Genomic DNA, 22,164 nt, shown 5'->3' with positions numbered 1-22,164 from the left:
GATCAGGGACTACGTTTGTAGTATGTTCATATAGCACATAGCGTAATGGGGCCCAGATCCTCACTGCGATTGTTTGCTATTGTAATAATGCGGGGGAATCCTCAATTAGCCAGTTAAATTGTCTGTAAGGGGGGTGAGATTCTTATCCTCTGAGACTCTAGCACAGGGGTGGACAAACTTTTTGGCCTGAGGGCTGCATCTGGGTATGGAAATTGTATGGCGGCCCATGAATGCCCGGTGGGGGAGGGGGACTCTATGGAGTGTAGCGTGGGGGGCTCTATAAGGGATGTTACCGAGGTGGAGGGAGGGCGGGTTCATGGGGTGTGGTGCGGGGAGGGGCTCTACAGGGATGGTATCAGGGATTCCTAGGGGTCCTGCTGGCAGTGACACCAAGGTGGCACCCTAGCTGGGACGGGTGCAGCCCCTGGGCGGTTTCAAGACTTTTGGGGGGGGGGGACGGGGCCGTAGGAGACCAGGAAGGGATTGGGCACACTGATGCTTGGGTGGGGGCTGCCATGTAGGGGTGGGGTTCCAATCCCGGAAAGAGCGCGGTGAAGGCACACCTGCACAGTGTGGCTCTGTGTGCCAGAAGATGGTGCTCATCAAGGGAATTGTGAGTCGGGGACTGGGGAATGCCAGGCGGGCAGAGTGGGGCAAGAACCCAACCCCACTCCCTGGCGGGAGCTTGAGGACCAAATAAAAACGTCTGACTGGCCGGAAGTGGCCCGCAGGCTGTAGTTTGCCCACCCCTGCTCTAGAAGCCATGTTGAAGTCCATGAAAGCTAGAGGGATTACTGTCTAAAAATATCCATATGGAGACAAAGATTACTGCCTCTTTGGAGGCATTTTAATAGAGAGGAATTTCTCTAACCATATTCCACTTGTTGGTCATTTGGTCCGAAAGGGATGCAAACTGATACGTGCAGTGCATTGGCGTCGCAGAATGAGCACTGAAGTTTGTGCCTCACAATTCTTCAAATATGAGATTCACGGGCATAGCTGGAGGAAGTATGGGCGAGTAGACTGAGGAGCCTGGCCATCTATTCCTATTCCTAAATTTGGCTCCAAACTTGTGAGAGAAGAAGCGGAGAGAAAATCAGAAAAATACTAATAATGGCATTTTGTTTTTGAAAAATAAAATTTGTGTGCTTAAAGTTTCGTTGTTTTTTTTTTTAACTTTAGGAGATCAGATCCTGAGCTGTGCATTATGTTTCATAAAAGAGGCAGTTCCCCTTTATAAAATATTCAAGACTTTTAAATACACTGGGTGCCAATGTTCTGCCAAGACTTTAATATAAACTCCACTTGCTTTTAACTTAAAAGGAGGTTTCGAATGATGCTTTTCAATCCAAGTAACTCCCTCATCAGCACTCAGTTTGGTATATAGCAAAGTTGAGATGCAAAGTAGCTATTGTTCATGTTCAGTAACATCTTTTCCAAGAAAAACTAAAGGAAGAATTCTGCTCCCCGTCAACACTTGCAGCTCCGTTTGTTGCAGCATCAGATTAGCAGAAACTTCCAGGTGATATCAAAGTGAATCAAGGGCAGTCTGTGATCCTACTTAATTGTTTTAGGACTAAATTTACAGCCTGTCTAAAAGACCGTCTCTCCCATATTTGTGTTCAGAACTACACCTATAAAATTGAGTGTACTCCCATCGTGAGCACCTGAACTGGTTGCATACACCAGATGTGTATCCAATCTTGCACATATCAGTTCTACAGAGAAAAATGATACTATCCAGATATCCAGAAGCTGGAATTAAATATTAGGCTGATATAATGTTTTTATTTAAAAGGTGTTGGGTGGATGGGAGAATACACCAAAACTAAGTAGGCCCCATTCTTTCAGAATGAGGCTAACTCTGATCTCTCATTAGTGTAAATCAGGAATAGAACTTTGTGAAGGTCAGTGGAGTTATATCAAAATCAAGCTCATGGTTTGAAATATTTCGTTTTATGAATCATTGATTTGAGTTGCAGGAAAACAAAATATCAAAACCAGAAACTTTTGCACTCATGCTTTAACAGTGATTAAGTGAATTTGGTTGCTAACTTCTGCTCAGAGAACTCATGTGCCAAGTTTAATCTTGGCACAAATTTTTATAGCTAAATTTTATAACTAGAAGTAGGGCTTCATAACAAAAACAATGACAGACTCTTTAGCTATAGTTGACCTGATAGGTGCCTTTATAGAATTAAAGAAAATATTTTCTATGACAGCTTTTCACAAAAATATTTCTTTAGTATTGTGAAAGTTTATTTGGGGGATAGACGTATGGCTTGGGGAACCTGCCTTACAGACTCTGAAATGGCAAGTTTACCCTATGAGGATGGCTTCAATAGAAGCATTCCTTTTCAACTAGACATGAAATTGAATATGATTCTGTTACCTGGCTTGCGTGCGCATCTGTATGCAGTCCTGGTGTTGTAGACAGAGTCAGATTGTGCAAATAAAAAAGCTAAATAGTGGCAAAATCAACAGAAGAATACTGTTTGCTAGAAGGCCAACAGAGAGGTGGTAAGGAAGATGTTTTGTACAGTAATGAACACATGGTCAGTGCTCAACAGACAGTAAATAACACCGTCTGAGAGAGAAATTCAGGAATAAGTATTCTCTTTTAGAGAGAAAAGGTGGGTGAGGTAATATCTTTTATTAGATCAACTTCTGTAAAGTTTAAACTTTACCTTACCTCCTCTCTGTTGGCCTTCTGGCAAACAGTATTCTTCTGTTGATTTTGCCATTATTTAGATTTTAAGTTTAAGCTTTCAGTTATGTTACCTCACCCACCTTGTCTCTCTAAATATCTGGGGCTACATGGCTACAACAATGCTACATATTCTCCTTTAGATCAAATACATTTTTTCTGAAAACTTGTGTCAGGACTTTGTGTCAGCTCCTTTTTCTACTTAGTGTCATCTTTCCTGCTCTGTCTTCTGGCTTTGTACACCTATTTTCCTTTGCCCAGACAAGAATGTGTGAATGCAGATGTGGATGTTGTGCATGTTCCTGTTTGTAGACTCTGACTTGATCCAATTCCACTGATGTCAATGGAGAGATTCCTGCTTACTTAAAGGGGAGTTGGGTGAGACCCCTATTCAGTTGCCTGTGGCAAAGTGGGGAAGTACATTTGGAGACCCCCTTGAAGCTGTTTGAAAACTTCATGCTGGAAAATCCCATTTTGTTTACCCTCTCCTGGTACCATGCCAACAGTAATAAAAAATAATGATCGATGAATGAAAATGAAAGTCAGTGAACACATCCACTGAAAACAAAATTTAAGAAGTTTAATTTACAAGATGTTTTCTACCATAACTGGAAGGGATCTTCTCTTGGTCCAGTGATAGTTTAGAATTGGCTCAGATTCTTTGGCAATACAAACTAGCCTGCTAAAAAGAAACTACAATGCTTAAAATTCAGAGGAAGCAAAAAGTTTTCTACTAGAAAGTACAACATGGTGGGTGCCCTTGAATGTCTTCTTTGAATGTTACGGGAATTAGAAGTGGCTCCAGAGATGGACTCCCTTATGGGTTTTATCTGGTGTGGCCAAAGATAAAGCTTTTCTAGATTTCCTTCTGCTTTTAAGTGTCACATTGATGTTAGGGAAACGCCTTAAAGGAACCAAGTTCTGTTCTGGTCAGATAAACATGCTATTGTAGAGATTGTAAGACAATCAGCTAAATCAAAAGCGTTATTGAAGCTGCTTTGGGAATCTCTTCTGTAGCATTTGGTACCGTGGAGTACATGTTTATCAGGGCTGGTTCCGTACCAGAGAGGTGGTATAATGCTGGCAGCGTGTAATCTTGTTTCTAGGGACAATGGTTTATTTCCTTTTTCGATCCTGTGACTGTTTTATGTATACTGTGAAACTCTGAGGCTCCATATACCTTTGAAAGGTTCCCAGGCTTTGCAGCCTGGGAAGTGATGGAGAGTTGAATCAAATCCAGATCTCTCTCCTTGAATCATAGATCCTTATCAGTAGGTGGCTGGCCTGACCTAATGACAATATTGGCCAGTGGGCAGATAGGGACAGATAGACTTTGTCAGTAACTAGTCGCGGATTGGAAGTTATAGTAGTTTAATTTACATAATGCTTTTTACCCGGAAGTAAAGCCATCATTCTTCATAAACTATTTTTATGCAATAACAGTGAACTGCAGTCACGTCTGCAGTGGATGCTGGCAGCTAAACGGTTAATTGCATGCTACCCAAGAGGAGGAGAAGGGGAAACTTACATAAAGAAAAACACTCCCCTTATGAAAAGTTTCATGAACTCTTTCATGTCCAAGCAGAGCAGTCAGAACCTCAACTCTTTAAATTCTCATTCAAAACACCCCTATGCGTGTAGGTACTCAGTTTATCTTCTTTGGAAAGATGAAGGGATGAGCCAGCCATGCCAGGATTCCAGCCTGTGATTCCAGGGAACTGAGATATTTAAGAGCAGAAGTTGACACACTAAGCCATCCCCTCTTGTCAGGATGTGGACTGTGTTGGAATGCACAGTGGCCACATTCTCTCAGAGGGCAATTACAAAAGTGATTACTGTGAACACTGTGGATTCATATTTCAGCCTGGTTTTGCTGTAGAAGTGTCCAATCCTGGCAAGACATTCTATCCTATTTATAAGTGTGAAATCTGGGGGAGATTTGGCTCATTCTAGCGACACTACCAAATCAGCATGTGATACCTGTTTTTCAGCAAACTCGTGGGTTTTATGAGCCTCGTGGCATATTGTATAAGTAAAGGAATGTTAAAAGCAACAATTTCCATTCACACCCGCCAGTTGCCATTGCTGCTGTTCCAGTGAAAAAGTTGCCTATGGCTTTGTGAACTATTTGTTCTTGTAGCAGGAAAGTTGCTATGGTGCAGATCGCCTTTGAATTTGCATCTTTGGTTAGTTTCAGGTATCAGAGTTAGTGCCTTCCAGATTCACTATGCTCAGTGGTAGGCTTTCAAGTTTAGGCTAGAGAAATGAGGCATTGTCACTTTCCATGATGATCTCAAGCAGATGAATGAGAACAGCAGATTGTGTATGGTTAGGCAAGAGCATAAAACAAGAAGTCTGTGCTCTTGGATATCCCTTCAGAAACCATTAGAAAAATGAAGCTCAAACCTAAATATTTTCAGGTGCTGTTCATGCATTGATTCAGCTAGAGCAGCTTGCTGTCCCAGGTGTCCAAGCAGCAGAGTTAACAGGTGAGACCTGCCTCAAATTTTATGATCAGACTAGGATGCAACAAGCGGGACAAGAAAGCTTTTGAATATTCTGTGCCTCAAACTGTAAGTTGTCCATATGTCCTGCCTAACACGCACACTGTAAACCAAATTCTGCCTTCAGTTACTGCCATGTAGCCTCATTGACCTCCATGAACTTGCAGAGATGAAACTGAGGATAGAATTTGGCTGTGTGTGTGTTGGGTGTATAGGAAAGAAGACTTAAAGGTCTGAAAAAGGAAAAGTTTCTAATTTCCTTGTAACCCAAGAGGACGTTCTACGTGATCACTGCCATGTAGAAGAAGCTAGTCTGGTCTCCAAGAGAAAAGAGACCCCACAATAATTGACTTTTCAAATGATTGTAATTTAAATGTATGGAACAAGGAATTGTTTGATCTCATTAATTTGTTTGAAGAGAATTTTGTGTTGCTCTGGTCTCTGGGGCTGTTGCTGGAAAAATAAAATTCCAAGTGTTGGAACAAATTAGCTGTGGATAAATCTGTTCATTAAATAACTCCTACACAAATGTAGTGGTCATCCCCATTGCTATGGGTTTCAGTTCAAGATGATATCACGATTGGGCTACAAGTCTGAAAGGAAAAATGATGATGATAAGTTGCATTTTCAAAATCACTTGGCTAATTCTGACATTTGGATGTAAAGGTAGCTAGATGAAGTAGCTTTAACTGAGTCCTCAGAGAGAGCCGCATTGCAGTTTAATAATTTGAGGTGTCCAGCAAATGCATTTAATATGATTTTTCAGAAGGTGTTGAAGGTATTCATGTAAAAGTGAACATAAGAATCATGTGGTTGTTATTTCTTGGTAACATTCACAGCAAATTTCCCACTTGGAAACTGCAATCTATTTGTCTGTTATCACAGATGTTTAAAAGGATCAATTTCAGCTTTTGCTGTTAAATATTTACTCAGACTGCTTTGTTTTGCTTTACTGTGTTCATGGCATGATGAAATATATACAGTTCAGCAATCTTTTTCCTCCTTTTTATAAACTTCTAATGTTTCATGAATACTTAATAGAAATGTCTGTCTGAGTTCACTTTTCATTAACTCATTGCAGATAAAGCAGTCAAAGTTCTCCTCTCAGCTCCTTATGGCAGAACTCACCTTCAATCCTCTGTAATCCCTGTATGCTCACTGCTCTCCAGGGGTGTTTCACAGATATTGGGAAAGTGGAACGTTGAACTTGAGATCTTTCCTTTGGAATGGGGAATTTTCTCTCAAACTAACTTCCATTTGGTACCTTCTCAATGTTGATTATGCTACAAGCTCAGTGTGTGGGGTGGCTTGTTGGTGCACTGACCCAGGAGCAGCCCCACGAAGGAATGGTGCCTCAGTGTGGCACCTTTCCATCCCTAGTCTCCTCTTGTTCCAGAGGAGTAGTTATTTGCTGCTGGTCCCTGCCACCACCTATCTCCCCACTGGCCGGTGTGCTGGGATAGCAGAGGCAAGGCTCCATCCACTCCCTTCCTTTCCCCTAAACTCCCACAAATACCTGCTTGGGGTCTTGAAATAGCAGGCACATAACACCCATTAACTCCTACATGGGATCCTGCACGGGGGCACATGGTGGGGAGAGTTCTTAGTCACCCTCATGTGCCTTCACAGGCAGGTAAGCCAAGTCAGTGTTGCCCAATGTCTGGCTTCTGAGATCTATATATTTTCCTTTGTTCCTGTTGGATAATAGTGTGATAAATAATAGCCAACATGGATTTATCAAGGAGAAATCATGCGAAACCAATCTTAATCTTTCTTCAAGAGGGTTACCAGCCTAGTGGATGGGGGTGAGAGAGCTGTAGACATGATATATCTTGATTTAAGTAAGGCTTTTTACACATTTCCATGTGGCATCCTCATAGGCAAACTAGGGAAATGGGGTCTAGATGAAATTACTATAAGGTGGGTGCACCACTGGTTGAAAAACTGTACCCAAAGAGTAGTTATCAATGATATGCTGTCAAACTGGGAAGTTGTCTCTAATGGGGTTATAGTGGATCACAAATTGAATAGGAGCCAATAATGCGATGCAGTTTTGAAAAAGGCTAATATCATTTTAGGGTGTATTAACAGGCATATCATATATAACTGCTCTACTTGGCATTGGTGAGGCCTCATCTGGAGTACTGTGTCCAGTTTTGCATGCCACACTTTAAGAAATATGTGGACAAATTAGAGAGCATCCAGAGGAGAGCAAAAAAAAATGATAAAAGGTTTAGAAAACCTGACCTAGGAGGAAGGGTTGAAAGAATTAGGCATGTTTAGTCTTGAATAAAGAAGTCTGAGTGGGGATGTGATAAGTCTTCAACTATGTTAAGGGCTTTTATAAAGAGGATGTTATCCGTTGTCCTACCATCAGTGGACATGGAGAATAAGAAGTAATCAGCTTACTCTGCTTCAAGGGAGACTGAGGTTAGATTTTAGGAAACACTTTCTACTTATAAGGGTAGTTAAACTCTGGAGTAGGCTTCGAAGGGAGGTTTTAGAATCCCTGTGATTGGTGGGTTTTTAAGAACAAGTTAGACAAACACCTGCCAGGGATGGTTTAGCTGTACTTGGTCCTGCCTCAGCTCAGGGGGCTAGATTAGATGACCTCTCGAGATCCCTTCCAGCCCCACCTTTCTATGATGCTATGTGAAGTATAAAAACTCTCTGGAGGCAGACTAGAAAAACAAGCAGTGTTTTAATTAAGGGAGATTATTTCAAACTAAGCTCAATAGAAGCTGCATAAGAAATGGAGTCCCTTTCTAAATTCCACCCGCTAAGCTCTCTTGTAGTGCACAGAGTGAGACAACTCTCACAATAATGAAACACATGCTAGAAGCATTACATCATGACAACAAACAGCAGATAGTAAGACCGGGGGGAGACATTGTGACCTTACACTTTCTATGGATTAGTTTAGAAGCTTTTTTTTTTTAAACTGTGTTTCATGAGGAAAGAATAACACAAAAAATAGAGCCTGATTCTCCTCTTGCACCAGTGTAATTCCACTGACATCATTTGAGTTACAGTGTAAGTGAGAGTAGAATCAGGGCCAAAACATTTTATCTTATCTGTCCAGTTAAATTTGCCACAGACTTCACATCTGAAAAGTTGACTATAGCTGTCCAATCTTTCACCACATGTAAGATCAACCTTCAGATAAAGTGGGAGTAATAACACTTCAGTAATGCAGAGGCATTTTAAAGAGAGATTTGCAATAGAAAGGGCAAACTGAAGTTTACGTTCGTTAAATGGAAACAATAGAAATAACATCCTCTGTGGGTCTGATGCTGCAGTGCCTGCTGCTACAGTTGCTTTGCATGCACTTTAAAGGGAATTCTATGCATGGAGGCGGTGTAGCATATCATTGTGGAAACTCTCCGTTACTACTAATTACTTCTTAGCTGCCAAAGACACAGCTAAAAGAACAGTAAGCATTCATGGCAGATTCTCCTCTCATCATCCTGTTCTACAGCGTGCTCTCTCAAACTTAGCTTGTTCTGAATTTTTTTGATGGAAAATGAATGCCACTGTACAGTAGAACCTCCTAGCATGGTCATTCCCTCATTGTGGCTTGGTGTCCCCCAGCAATTAGTTTGGAAATCATTAGAGGTCGTTAAATCTAAACTTGGCTCATGTTGACAGAGAAACCACAGATAAATTCTGGTACCAGATTATACTTTATTTTATTTAATAGAATTAAAACCTGTGAAAATCCTGTAGCCAGGGAAATTACTTGTGACATGATCTTGATGACCTAATAAGAGCAGCATCAGGAAACTGGAGCTCATTTAGCAGCAGTATTTCTCAAGAGATCTTTAAGCAGGCAGATAATTTTAATGGAGGTTGGTAGCATTCATATTAAACTATTATTATTTATTTTATTTTGGTGGTGTAGGAATGCCCATGCAGTTCATAAAACTGAATGTGGTTCACATCTTGTTCTTTGGTTTAGGTTTTAATCTGTGAGTTACAGTATTTTTATAAAGTTACTTCGGAGTGTTCTCCCAGCATGGAATTCCATGTTGAGAAAGCATTTTGGAGTAGCTGTTTCCGTCTCTGGGTTTTGGGCTCCATCTCCAGCTCTGGAAAGTCTACTCTAATGTGGACCTACAGTCATTCATGCCTTGCTCACCTACAGGCTGGGCAGTTGTAATTTTCTCCTACTTGGACTTTCCTTGAAATTCATCTGGAAGCTGTAACAGAACACACAGTACAACTGCCCACCTCATTTTGTATAGGGGAGATGGAATTATTAACCCCTATTATTATTTATTTGTATTGTGGTAGGACCTAGAGCAGTGGTTGGAAAACTGCGGGCCGCACGCGGCCCATCAGGGTAATCTGCTGGCGGGCCGCAAGACAGTTTGTTTACGTTGGCACGGCCGCCCACAGCTCCCAATGGCTGCGGTTTGCCGTTCCCGGCCAACGGGAGCTGTGGGCAGCGGCGGCCGGCATGTCCCTGCGACCCATGCTGCTTCCCGCAGCTCCCATTGGCCAGGAACGGCGAACAGCGGCCACTGGGAGCTGCGGGCAGCCATGCCTGCAGATGGTCTGTGTAAACAAACTGTCTCGCGGCCCGCCAGCAGATTACCCTGGTGGGCCACAGGCTGCCCACCACTGACCTAGAGATATATACTGAGATCAGGAGATCTTTTGCTAAGCACTGTACAAGCCTTTAGTAAGTTACAGTTCATGACCCAAAGAGTTCATAGGTTAAATAGCCACGACAGACAAAGAGAAGGAAAAGGAAGGATTACTATCCCATTTTTACAAATGGGGGACTGAGCCTTGGAGAGTTTAAATGACTTGTTTAAGGTCACACCAATATACTGCTTAGCGTAGCTTTTGTTCTTCCTACATAAATGATATGATCATTACATAAGTGGGAGTTTTGAGTATACATTAATGCAGAATTGCCCTTAAAAGATCTTTATTCTCCTTTTTGTTATTTTGTAACCTAATTAGCTTTAAACATGTGATTTGAATCATTTACTTGTTCCTTTTCAGTTTTGACAGGCTTTATCTGCAGCAAAGCTCACGTGTGATAAGTAAAACTAGCCTTTTAAAAATAACGCAGTTGCAAGACTCAAAAAGCCCACATAGTTTCCTTTTTAATTTCATTGTGATGATGCACGTTTGCCCTACACTGTGGAGAATTACGTGATGCAGACTGATTAGTCAAATATGAGGGCAGACATAATGGAGACCTTTTGGCCTTTTGAGCTTTGTAAGAAGTTAAATGAGGAAAACATCTGCAATATGGGCTGTTTTACTTCACTTAAAAAAATCCTTACAGTTCCCTTACCACAGCTCAGCTCTTCCTCTTGCCAACAGAAGAAAGAAAAATTTACAAAAACCGCTACATTTCAGTCATATTACTTTTTATTTTTTTTTGCTTTTAATTGGTGTTGATATGAATCCACACTTCATTCTGTTGTAAGAATGTCATAGCATGACATTAATTCTTATACAACATCTGTCACAGTTAAATGCGGTAAACATTAACAGCAATACAGAGCTTAAAATAATTCCACTGAGGACTGAGCCAGTGAAGAAAACCAGCTTTTGCTGGCTTGCATTTACATTGTCTATCATGTAGTGATAGATAGTTGAGGAATTTTTAATTAGTACAGAGGAAAAATGTGCAGTATAGAACAGTGGTTTTCAAACTTTTTTCTCTGGCGACCCAGTTAAAGAAAATTGTTGATGCCTGTGACCCAACGGAGCTGAGGCAGAGGGATTTGGGGTGTGGGAGGGGCTCAGGGCTGGGGCAGAGGGTTGGGATGCAGGAGTGAGGGCTTGGGGTGGGGCCGGGAATGAAGGATTCAGAGTGTGGGAGGGGGCTCAGGGCTGGGGCAGGGGGTTGGGGTGCAGGAGGGAGCCAGGGCTCTGGGGTGGGGCCAGGGATGAGGGGTTTGGGGTGCAGGAAGGGGCTCTGGGTTTGAGGGGGGGCTCGGGGCTGGGGCAGAGGGTTGGGGCGCAGGCTTACCTCCGGCAGCTCCAGATCAGTGGCGCAGCTGGGGAGCAGAGGCAGCTCTGCCGTGGGCCCCCCAGGAGCCAGACCTGCTGCTGGCGGCTTCTGGGACATAGTGCAGTGTTGGAACAGGTAGGGACTAGCCTGCCTTAGCCGGGCAGCACCAATGACGGGACTTTTAACGGCCCGGTCGGCAGTGCTGATCAGAGCCGCTGCGACCCAGTGCCTTACATTCCACGACCCAGTGCTGGGTCACGACCCACAGCTTGAAAACCACTGGTATAGAGTATATGCTCATTCTAAATAGCATATTTAATAGCGTGGATGTTTGATAAGGTGAGATTTCTTTTCACTTATTTGGAGCTAACAGGTTATAGTTGCTCCACTCATTCCTTAAGATATCATATCTATAGTTGTGAAGAAAAATAAATCAGCAGTACAGCCTGTATTCTTTATGTATCAAGTAATGAGCATGTGTATTTCTTACTTGTGCTATTTGTGTACAGAGATGGCTATAATTGATCAGGACTCTTTGTAAATCATAATGTGTTAGGCTATTGGGAACTATTATCTGCAGTCATAGAAACTCACTGTGTAATGAGAACTTATGATTTTGTAATGTACTGTGTGCTGTTACTGCTGTCTGCTGGACAGAACTAGAACCGTTAAGCTGTTTCATAGGCCCTATACTGCTCACAGCTGAAGAAGTGTCTCACTTATGTAGTAGGAACCTCTGATTTTGAAGCAGAAGGATCTGAGCTCTATCTGTGCTGCCCCCATGTGGTTCTGAGTTGCCATGGCTTGCAGTACTTTGACAACTGTGTAGTCATACGTGGTCACGGATTTGTTACAATCTGAAGAAAGTTGATTCATTTTGCATTTGTATTTATTGGGATGAGCATTTTTATATTATACACACAATGCTATGGTCCTTGCATCTAACACTTTTCACTAGCTATAATTTTTCATCTTCTTTTTTCATTTGTGTACTCATTTAATTCTCGGGAAAATGAGAAACTAATAGCATTGGCAGGAGTCAGGCATTACGCCAGTCAAGTTCTACCCCCCTTCCCTCTCTGCCAGTACACTTCAGGGCTGACCCGAATCAACCCATCCCTCTCTCACCTCACCACCTTCACTGTTCAATTTCGAGTCTTTTCTGAAGCAGGGATTGTATTCATGCTAGTTATGGTGGCCAAATGCAAGCATGGGATGAGGCTGTCCCATCAAACTCATTTTACTCATAATCTAAGCTAGAATTTGAACCGGCACCTATTGTACTACCCAGAACCTCTTTTTTTCTCTGAATTTAAAATGTGAATGTTTCCTAGAAATAATAATACAAAATAAATATTTAAATATGCAAAAGCCATCAAGCCCATCTGTTCTGCATGATATATCAATTACGTGAGGCACAGAATACTAGCAGCTCTACATCATGTGCATGGTATGTCTGAATCAATGGAAAGGGGATATTTCAAAGAATGCCACTCTCATCTTGCAGAAGTTGTGTGTGGCAGAGGTTTGCAGTGAGGAAGTCAAGCATAAAAGGTTAGCGCGCTCTCTCTATCTCTTCAGCTTGTCATATTGCAGTGTGTGTTGAATGTGTTTTTCATGCTCCCCCCGGCCCATGTATTTTAAACATAATCAAGAATTCATGTAGTTTTGTCACAGATTAAAGAGAGAAAAGGGGACACCAGCTCAAGAGGGAGCATAAAGGGGTAGTGGTATAATGAACAGAAGATTAACAAGGTTCTGCCTGAGAGATCTGTGCCATGACATTGGTATTTGTGTACAATACAGACAGTTGTGTGGCTATGTAAAACTTGGGCTAGTCTAAAACTCACCCCAATGTTTGAATGCATAGCCTGGAGTAAAAATGCTGTTGCTCTTCTTAATTGTACAGTGTTATAAGTCTCTCTTCATCTCAGTGAGGACCAGAGATGAACATTTCTCTTGGATTTATTTTATTAGTTTATTATATTTTTAACATTGTAATATAACCCAATGCGTACTGCTGATATTTGATAACTTTCATATTCAGATATTTAAGAGCTTGCTTGCTTGTTGGTCTTCCTCGGGCCCTATCCTGCAATTGACAGCATGCAGGCTCTGTGCTGCATCCACAGCAAACCCTGTTTCAGTCTCTGGAGCTCCTTGTGAGTGCAGCAGTCAGCCTGTGCACTGTCACCTGCAGGATTGGGGCCTTAGAGTGTAAGCAAGGGTAGAGCCTGTGTCCTCCTGCATGTGTGCAGACAGTACCTAGCACATGGTGAACATTACCTGCCTACAAATATTAAATAACATACTAATTTCAGGAGCACAACTGATGTGAAGGTGACATTTTCTAAAGGACCATCCTGTTTCATGTGCTCATGGCCATGTATATGTTTCAGGGAGGAAGGAGAGTCACGGAGTATCGTGTTTTTCTTCCCACTTAGGTTAGGAATATATTACTCTTAAGCCAATTTGGAAACACCGAGGATCCATGGGGAAGATGTAAATATATCCTGTTGTAGTAACTTAATATAGCTTAAAGCCCTGGCCGAGCTGCCTTAATTGTGTGGTGGTCTTTACGAATGATTTTAAGAGCGTAACATGTAAACACCCATTTTTTTTTCCTTTTGATTTTTGTATTAATGCAGTAAAATGATGATGATGAGTCAGAATTAGCTTCTTAATATCCAATGGTTGATTCAGCTATAGCTGAATCAGTCAGATTTAGACCATTTTATCTACCCGTTTGAAACATTGTATTTATGCATTTCAGGCCATATGATCCACTGGTGTAAATCATCACAGCTCTGTTGATTTCAATGGAGTTATCCCAATTTACACTAGCTGAGATATGGCCTTTAATATTTAATACCAGTCGGTGAGTGTGGATAGAATGACAATTGAAAAGTAAACTGGCGATGAAATACGTCAATGAAGAAATAAACTTAACTGGTGTATATCAGAAATCCTCAATACAGTTTGGATTAAGTAACCAAAAGTCAAATTAAAATTGCTGAAATCTAAATTCTGATGTCTGTCACATTACTCCATACTAGCATATAGTCAACTAAAAGAAAATCTTCTGTTCTGATTGCTCATCAATGCTCCCAAATTCAGCTTTGTGGAACTTAACTGATCACTTATTCAGAATCAAGAATGAGTAACTGTCATGTTACAGGTCTGATCCTGCTCCCCATGGACTTCAGTGGAACAGGAGCAGTTCTTCTATCACGTTGTCTCCATCCAAACCTTTCATGTTCTTTGATTGAGCTACCATAATAGAGATAACTTTGTAATGTGCACTTCATTTTGTATCGTGCTCTTGAAATTCTCCCAAGAATTTACTTAGGTTGTAAACTCTTTGGATCAGGGAGCATCGTTTGTACAGTGCCTAGCACAGTGGGGCCCTGCTCCTTGATTGGGGCCAAGTGTGCTACTGCAATACAAATATAATAATAATTTATTTCTGACCATTGCTGTTTAGCATGGTAGGGTTGCAACTAGAAGTTTTATTTGAAACTACTCTCCATGCACATAATCTGTAAGATTGGCTCTGTTACCTTTTAAAAGTATTAAAATTCTAATGACTCGCATCATTGTAGAATAGTCTTTTGTCCAGTGACCCTTAAATTCAGCGGTCAGCTTATATTTGGAACCACATCAGATAGCATCAGTCACTTGACCATTAGTTTGCTTTCATTGTTAATCATTTCCTCTTGTTTTCCTGCATCCCTATCCTGGTTTGCTCCTTTTTATTATACCACAATAAAGATGTTTTGGGTTTTCATAAGGATTCTTTTGGTGCAGTATTCCTGTGTTCTATTTGTCTTCCCTGAGCAGCATGTGGAGTATTTTCAAGGAGCACAAAGTCGTCTTTTGTTATGTTGGCCAAACCAAACTTTTAATTTTGTCATTTATTTTATCTTTACAGGGGAAAAAAAAGAATATTTAGAAAATAAAGGGGCTGAGATTAATTGTAAAAATGCTAACTTTGTCCTTTAAAAATGAGACTCTGTGGCCTACTATGTGAAGCTTGATATTTGCTGTTAGTGATGATGTCCAAGGGAATGTAAGATTTACTACCAGATCAGACCATTGTTCTATGAAGTCCAAGATTCTGCCTCTTGCATCAGCCTATCGGATGTTTCAGAGTTAGGTAGAAAGCCCCATTATGCACCTTGCCAATTGTACAAACGAAATCTCTCCAGGATTAGAGAACAGGAGGCCTTTTGTTTCTCAAGAGGGGTATTACACTGCCATGCAGCAGACCCCAGTCTCTAAGTTGGTCATTGTGAAAATAATATTGTCAGATGGTGATAATTTTATCTTTGGGAAGAAGGGCATTTGGAAGGAAACTGGACTTGAAGGACGCTCTGTAGGGAGGATTCCTGAAGAAGTAAAGCTGTAACTGTCTACCCTGCCATACCATTCTTTTTTGTCCTTAAATTACTGCCTGTAGGAAGAGACACTGTAGGAGCGAGGAATCAAACAGAGGAAAAGAGCTTGCTATGGAATTAGAAATTAGGTTTAGCTGTCTAGTGGGAATCTTATCTGTCTCTCCAACAGAAGTTGGTCTAATAAAAGATATTACCTCAACCACCTTGTCTCTCTCTCTCTAGGGGGAATCAAATTCACCAAAGAAAGAATGGGAAAAAAGTAAGAAAGCATAGGTTGTGTCTGATTATCTGCTTATAAAATTTTGCATGCAATGTTTAAACACAGAGGGCCAAATTTTTGAAAGGTCTGCAGCTATTTCATAAAGATAGGCTTGAGCCAAAATCCCAGCTTGGAAACCCAATGAACATTGAGAAACTCCAGACTTGGGTCTGAACTTTGTGGCGTAGGTCCATCTCAGATATTCTGTTGTGAAAAAAGGATTGGAGTATCAAAATGGAAAATGAGCCGCTACATACACAAATACCCGTTTGCACATACAAGGGTCAGGTTTTTGTACTTGTATACAGATTCACCTGTGATCATTATGGGAACATTTTTAGAACCTGATTGAAAATTTGTCACAGTATAGGAGCGTCTGTGGCCTGTATCATCACTGTTTTGGATTGGTTACTTGCCATTCTTATTAGTGGTGAGATCCTTGCATGGCTCTTTCTAATTTTACACAGATAATTAATCTTCTGAACCCTGTCCCTCGTCATGCTTATTGACTTTGGCAGCATCTAACAGCAATAGCAGCTGATATCAGGAGTCTGGATTGTATTGTGGTTCACCTTTTGGTATTCTGCTCAATTTTTCATTCATTCTTCCTCTGCAAAGCAAACTACAGTATAATTTAAGCTCTGCAGATGCTATAATGATGATGAGGCCCAAGTGTCATTCAGAGCAGTGTTGTGGCTGGGAAGTGGGCACTGTGCTTGCTAGATCTGGAGCAGGGGAAGGATTTAGTTTAAAACTAAAATAAACTACACACAAAATAATCAGTTTACTGCCAAAGCTGATCAGTGATTCAGATGGTAATGTTGATGTGTTACCTGTTTTGGACCTTTTCTCTTAAGACTGATCTACGGAATATACTAGAAAAAAAGAGAAGATGCACATAATGTGTATAGTATTATATTACAGTAATTTGTATTACTATTCCACAAAATTTTCTTATTAATCAGAATATTGTTGCTGGCATCAGAATCAAATGTGTTTTGCACATGTGTTTCCTGTGGAGAGATTTTAAATGAACATATATCACCAGCGAAACGGTATTAGTGTAACAGATGCAGAAGCACACAGAGGGATGAATATTTTATGATCTTATGACAGAATTATCATCAGAATATAGATCTTAGCTGCTCATATGGCATGCAGCTGTGATTTATTTGCTCTGTGCTTGATTGTAATTTGGCATACTCCAGGGTCCACCACGTGAGCAGCTGTAGCAAACTGTAGTTCTGGAGTTGATAAAGCAGATGTCCGTCTGTGTCACTGATCCTCGAGCCGTGAGCAGATCTTCAGAGTCCTACATGTGACTATCAGAGATTCATACTTCTGATAGGTACTTGCTCCCAGGTGTAGCAACAGTGCCTGGTGATCTATCCAAGCTGCCTGATAAGTGTGTGCCAGACGAAGTGGGGAGTGCCGAGCAACTGGATCCAACAATGTAAAAAATGCCAGGACCCTCATTTCTTAACCCAGTGCAGTTAGGAATGGAGCAATCCACGTAGTCAAGAATGGAGTGGTGAGAGAGAAGGGGATGAGGCTGTAATGTGTCATTGGTACCTGGTGATGTTATGTTGATGCAGTCCTGTGTCATCACATTGATAAAATATCATGACAGACATTGTGATACAGCATTAGATCAGCATTTTGTGGCTTTCCAGACCTCATTAGGAGTGCAGATAAAGGCTGAAATCCTGTTTTTTTTTATTTCCTCTAGTGCTCTTGAAAAATACATTTTGCTACACATATCATTCTATCTTCCAGCCTCTTTTACAGTCTTAGGTTTACATCAGTGGCAATCTGAGATGCATGTATCTTAATTGGCACCATTAGAAATCAGGACCTCCCTCTTATAATTGTACTAATGGTGTCTGTGTAGTACTGTCAACATATATAGTACATCGGGGGCTCCAAATGCTACATGGTTCATGTTTTTAAAACTAGCCTCTAAACTTGTGTCCACAGATGTTCCTGCACCACTGCTTGTGTGTACAAACACATTGGTATATGCAGGCTGGGTAGGGAGGCATCTGCCCAGTTTACAGTCATGCATACTCTGCAGCTCTAACATCGCTATAATGATGATTATTTTATTTGTATTACAGCAGTCCCTAGAGGACCCAGTCCTGTAGGAGACAGTTCTTGCCCCCAGAGAGTCTATATTCATGAGCTGAAACTAGTTGAAGGGCAGCTGAAAACTTGGCCTTTTATCTGTTTAATTAGTATTAACCCCCCCTTCCCCTTTATTTTAAAATTATATATTTATTCATAAACTGTAATAATAAACATTGTTCCAACTATGCAAAGGCTAATAAACATTTGAGTGACAATTGAAACAAACTGCTTGAGAGCTGTGTCATAATATCTATTGCTCAAAATAATTTTCTGACTCACTCCCCATGCGTGTCACTGAGGTTACATGGGATGTAAGTCAGGGCGCGATCTGGCCCATTAAGTATTATCTGACACATCTTCTTAAGACATTACAAAGTGAAACGCTACTCTTAAAATTGTGACTTTCAGGTAGCATGCTTTGTCAAAGCATTCAGTGCCAAAGGAACACATATGGGCAATTTTAAAGTTAGTAGCTATCTAGTACTGGAGGGTGCTTATATATTTTTGGTATGCTGCCTAGTGATAAAAGCAGAAATATTTCTATTACGTTTTTGAAAAACATTTTTATTCCTGGTTTTTACGAAAAGCTTCACTGCAGGAATTTATATTGGCTATTTCAGTTTAAAAATATTCTTTTCCTTGAAAGCAGCTTTTCTCCTCCTTTTCGTGTACAGGGAAGTGTTTTGCTATGAAGGCAAAAAAATCCTAAAGTTGCTTAACTTGATTTGTCTGATGAAATGGATGGGAAATTGTTCTCGTATTCACATGTTCTCTACAGTATCTAAAATTAATTATCTGCACTCTCATGTATTGTTTTTTCATCTGTGAATCAACTTGACTCTTGTATAGTGATTTTTTTTCCCTCTAAACTTTAGTTATTAATTTGGGGGGGGCCCTAGGAAAACAGGCCAGTGCAGAAAGAATGGAGAAGTGAGAGACTATCCCCACATATATTCCTCTGCAAGCTACCTGGACTGTGGAGAGCGGTTGAGCCTTGGCCAATCCCTCTAACACATTGGCCAGCACAGCTGAGCTGGGGGAGATGGTGTCATAACTTGCTGGTAGCACAGACCTGCATCCTGTGACCACCGCAGGAACTGAGAGGGAATTGTGCCTTAGGGGGGTGTCTCCAAATAACAATGCCTCCCAGGAGTACATCTGGGCTAGTGTGGTTTATGTACCACCCCTTGCTCAAGGCTGTGAAGGCACAGTCCAGCCCTTGGTTAGTAAGAATAACATTCCTATAGCACCAAAAACCTTTGATAGTCAAAAGGGAATTCTCTTTGCTACTTAGTTCTGTTTATAAAATATTCAATTTTAAAGTGTTTTGTAAAGATTTTAGTCCCATTCAAGGATGTGCATGTCTTCAATTAATTCCTGTTCCCCATGGGAATAAAATTATTCTGTGAATCTAAATATCTGACAGTAATTTCAGGGCTTAATTTGTGGGAATAAATTTATTTCCAAACTAAGTCATTGTGTATTTATGGGGAGACTTTTTTATATTCTAGGTTTTCCATTCATTTTAATGCCAACCGAGCTGCATCTTATTTTACGGTAACTAGGTTTGTTGCTACACTATACCAAAAAAAAAATGTTGATTTTAAAAAAAATAGCCTATTAAAATTATATAGCCTGTATTAGTGAAAGCTACTGTTCTCATTGAAAAAACTTAGAGGGAAGAGGGTCTTGCTTAATGCTATATGAAGCATTTCTTATCCAGATCGCTGGTTCATTTTCACATTGTGTTAATAATTTCCAGAATTTTTTACCTATCGGATGGCCATTTTGGGGCCCATGTAAAATTAATTTGTGTCAGTTCTTAGCAGGCAAAAGGCAAGATCATGAATTGCTCTCCTTGGTTTTTCTAGGGCGAATTTTGGACTTGAAGACCGGAACAGTAAAGAAGGAAGGTCAGCAGTCCTCAATGAGGATGTGCATGGGATCAAGGCGTTCCTTCATTTGCAGAATGAGGTACACAATTCTCTATTCCTTCAATACTCTTATCCCTTCTCAGACCTCAAGATTTTGGCCCATTTTGTCACCTCGTTTAAAAATCTGAGATGTACTGTCATGTGCTGATTAGACATTTCCAGTGTGCTTGCTTTTGTATCTAGTATCAATTTGCAATCTGCAATTCCTGTAATTAACAAGTAAGTCATTAAATCATAGCTGTACTAGTGTGCTGTATTGTACGCTTTTCCAGAGAGCCTCAGACCATCTTAACCACTGGAGTGTAAGCCGTTGTCTCTTAAAATTTGATTATTTAAATCAAAGCTTCTGGAAAGAAGCCTTCAAAAGTAGACTGGAAACTTGGCTCTGTGGGTTCATTTTTTTTGTTTTTTTCCCCAACAAACCAGTAATACTAAAAATAGGTTGAAGATGAGCAGGAATTTAGTTATGGAGTTAGCCATCTATGTGAGAATTAATCAGTGATCAACTAGTTAATTCTAAATACATGAGTAAATGTTAGATCTGGGGGGGCTGAGGAGGTGGGAGTTATTTCACAATTTTCAAACTTCTGGTAAGTTTCTGTGACTGTTCCCAGGTTTGTTTGCCAAATAACACTCAAGAAAGTGATTAACAGGAGCCACCTGCACAAGGGAGCCTGATCCTGAATGTGGCCTCTTGGTGTCCCTGTAAGAGAAATGAATAGTTGTAGTAGCAACATTAAGTAGATATAATGCGGTGAAAGGTCCATCAATGTGACTTTGAGGGGGACAAGCACACTGTCGCATTTGCTTCCTGTTTCCAGTTTGTATGCTGAGAATAAATTATGCAAAAACACAAACAAACCAAAAGGTTTGAAGGTCAAATCAAGCCCAAGACCAGCCTGTTTGATTAATTTGTATGTGCATAATGTTTTGAACACATAAAGTGACACACATCCTAATTAAATATAATTATTAAATCTAATCAATTCAAGTGTGTGAAGCTGCTTGAGAGCCTTCAATCTGAGGGTGCTTTGGAAGTGTCATAGTAGTGGTGGTATAAATGTAACAGTCGCTTGCTTACTTTAGACAATATTATGGCTGGCCCTACATGGGTCCTATGGAGGGGTGAAGAAACACTACCACCCCTGCTGATCTACAGAGGCGGCAGCTCTAATTTGGCTAGTCGCATTGAGAAGCACAACAGGGAGACTCTAGCTGTGGTGGTAGCACTGTCCAAACAAGGGGCAAATGTCAGCATGGCAGCAGAGTGATAGGACAGGAGGCTGCTCAGCAAGGAGGAAGAGCAGGTTCCAGCATTCCTTTCAGTATAGCAAAACCCCTGCCTGTTTCCTTTAAGGCACTATCATACCACTCCCAGTCATACCACTCCCAGTGCTCCACAATGCTCCAAGCTGCAACTTAGCCCCATGGTTATAGGGCTAAGCAACAGGAATTACATTTGTGCTTTGGAATCATGAAACCAGTATCATACCCATATCCTCTCATGTACTCCAAGAATATTTTCTTCTATTATTAATTTGTAGCTACATAAAATTCATTAATTCAGGCAAATATTGACTCAGTAAGAGTATTCAGTCTGCTGTTCGTCATTTAGGATGCACCTCTTTATCCTCTGGCCCATGTTTACCGATCATGTGATGAGGTCTTTGACCAGACAGGAGCCAGACCTAATATCCAGTTTACAATTGTTCCCCAGCTTTTCGAAACAGCCATCCAAATCACAGTTACTTATAAGGCCCTGATCCTGCAAACACTAATGTGCGTGAGTAACCTTACACACGTGTGTAGTCCCATTGTGTGTCTAATTCTAAACTTTTTTTTTTTACTGTTTCTTTCTCTTCCTACTTCCTGGCAGTGACTAGTAAAAAATCTTAGTGGGGAGGGAGTCTTCGTACCTGAACCCCAATACATCCTCAAATATTGTGAATTATTTGAGGTTGCCATGTTTGCTGCATGATTTCTTCTTTCTTTGCCATATAGTTCCTCCTCTTTAATGAAAGTAAACTCAGTTTTGTCTTTTCAAACCATTTATTTGGCTTCAAAGGGATAATTGCATATGGATGCACAATTAAAATGCAGTTAGACACACAATTGGAAATACAAATAAATATACTCTGGTATGCAGATCAAAGTCGTAAACAGAAAGTTACTTGGTATCATTAATAGCTGTTAGCCAGGTATTAGGTAGTCAAAGCTGACTTCAGTACAAGTCAGCTGGAACTAGATATGGTCAGGAGT

At 40.8% G+C, this 22,164-nt stretch overlaps 1 protein-coding gene across 4 annotated transcripts in view; it reads left to right on the top strand.

Annotated features, from left to right (window-relative positions):
- The window catches only part of ARNT2 (aryl hydrocarbon receptor nuclear translocator 2), a 137,691-nt gene that overhangs the window by 56,771 nt on the left and 58,756 nt on the right, over window positions 1–22,164 (top strand). For all 4 annotated transcript variants that reach the window (XM_037911187.2, XM_037911186.2, XM_043523799.1 and 1 more), the window contains exon 6: window positions 19,843–19,945. In XM_037911187.2, coding sequence (XP_037767115.2) covers window positions 19,843–19,945 — 103 coding nt within the window. The remainder of the gene's footprint in view (window positions 1–19,842; window positions 19,946–22,164) is intronic.

Source organism: Chelonia mydas, chromosome 10, assembly GCF_015237465.2.
Source record: "Chelonia mydas isolate rCheMyd1 chromosome 10, rCheMyd1.pri.v2, whole genome shotgun sequence".
NCBI lineage: Eukaryota > Metazoa > Chordata > Testudines > Cheloniidae > Chelonia > Chelonia mydas.
The sequence above is the reverse complement of the archived record's forward strand: the minus strand, read 5'-3'. Positions and strand labels throughout refer to the sequence as shown.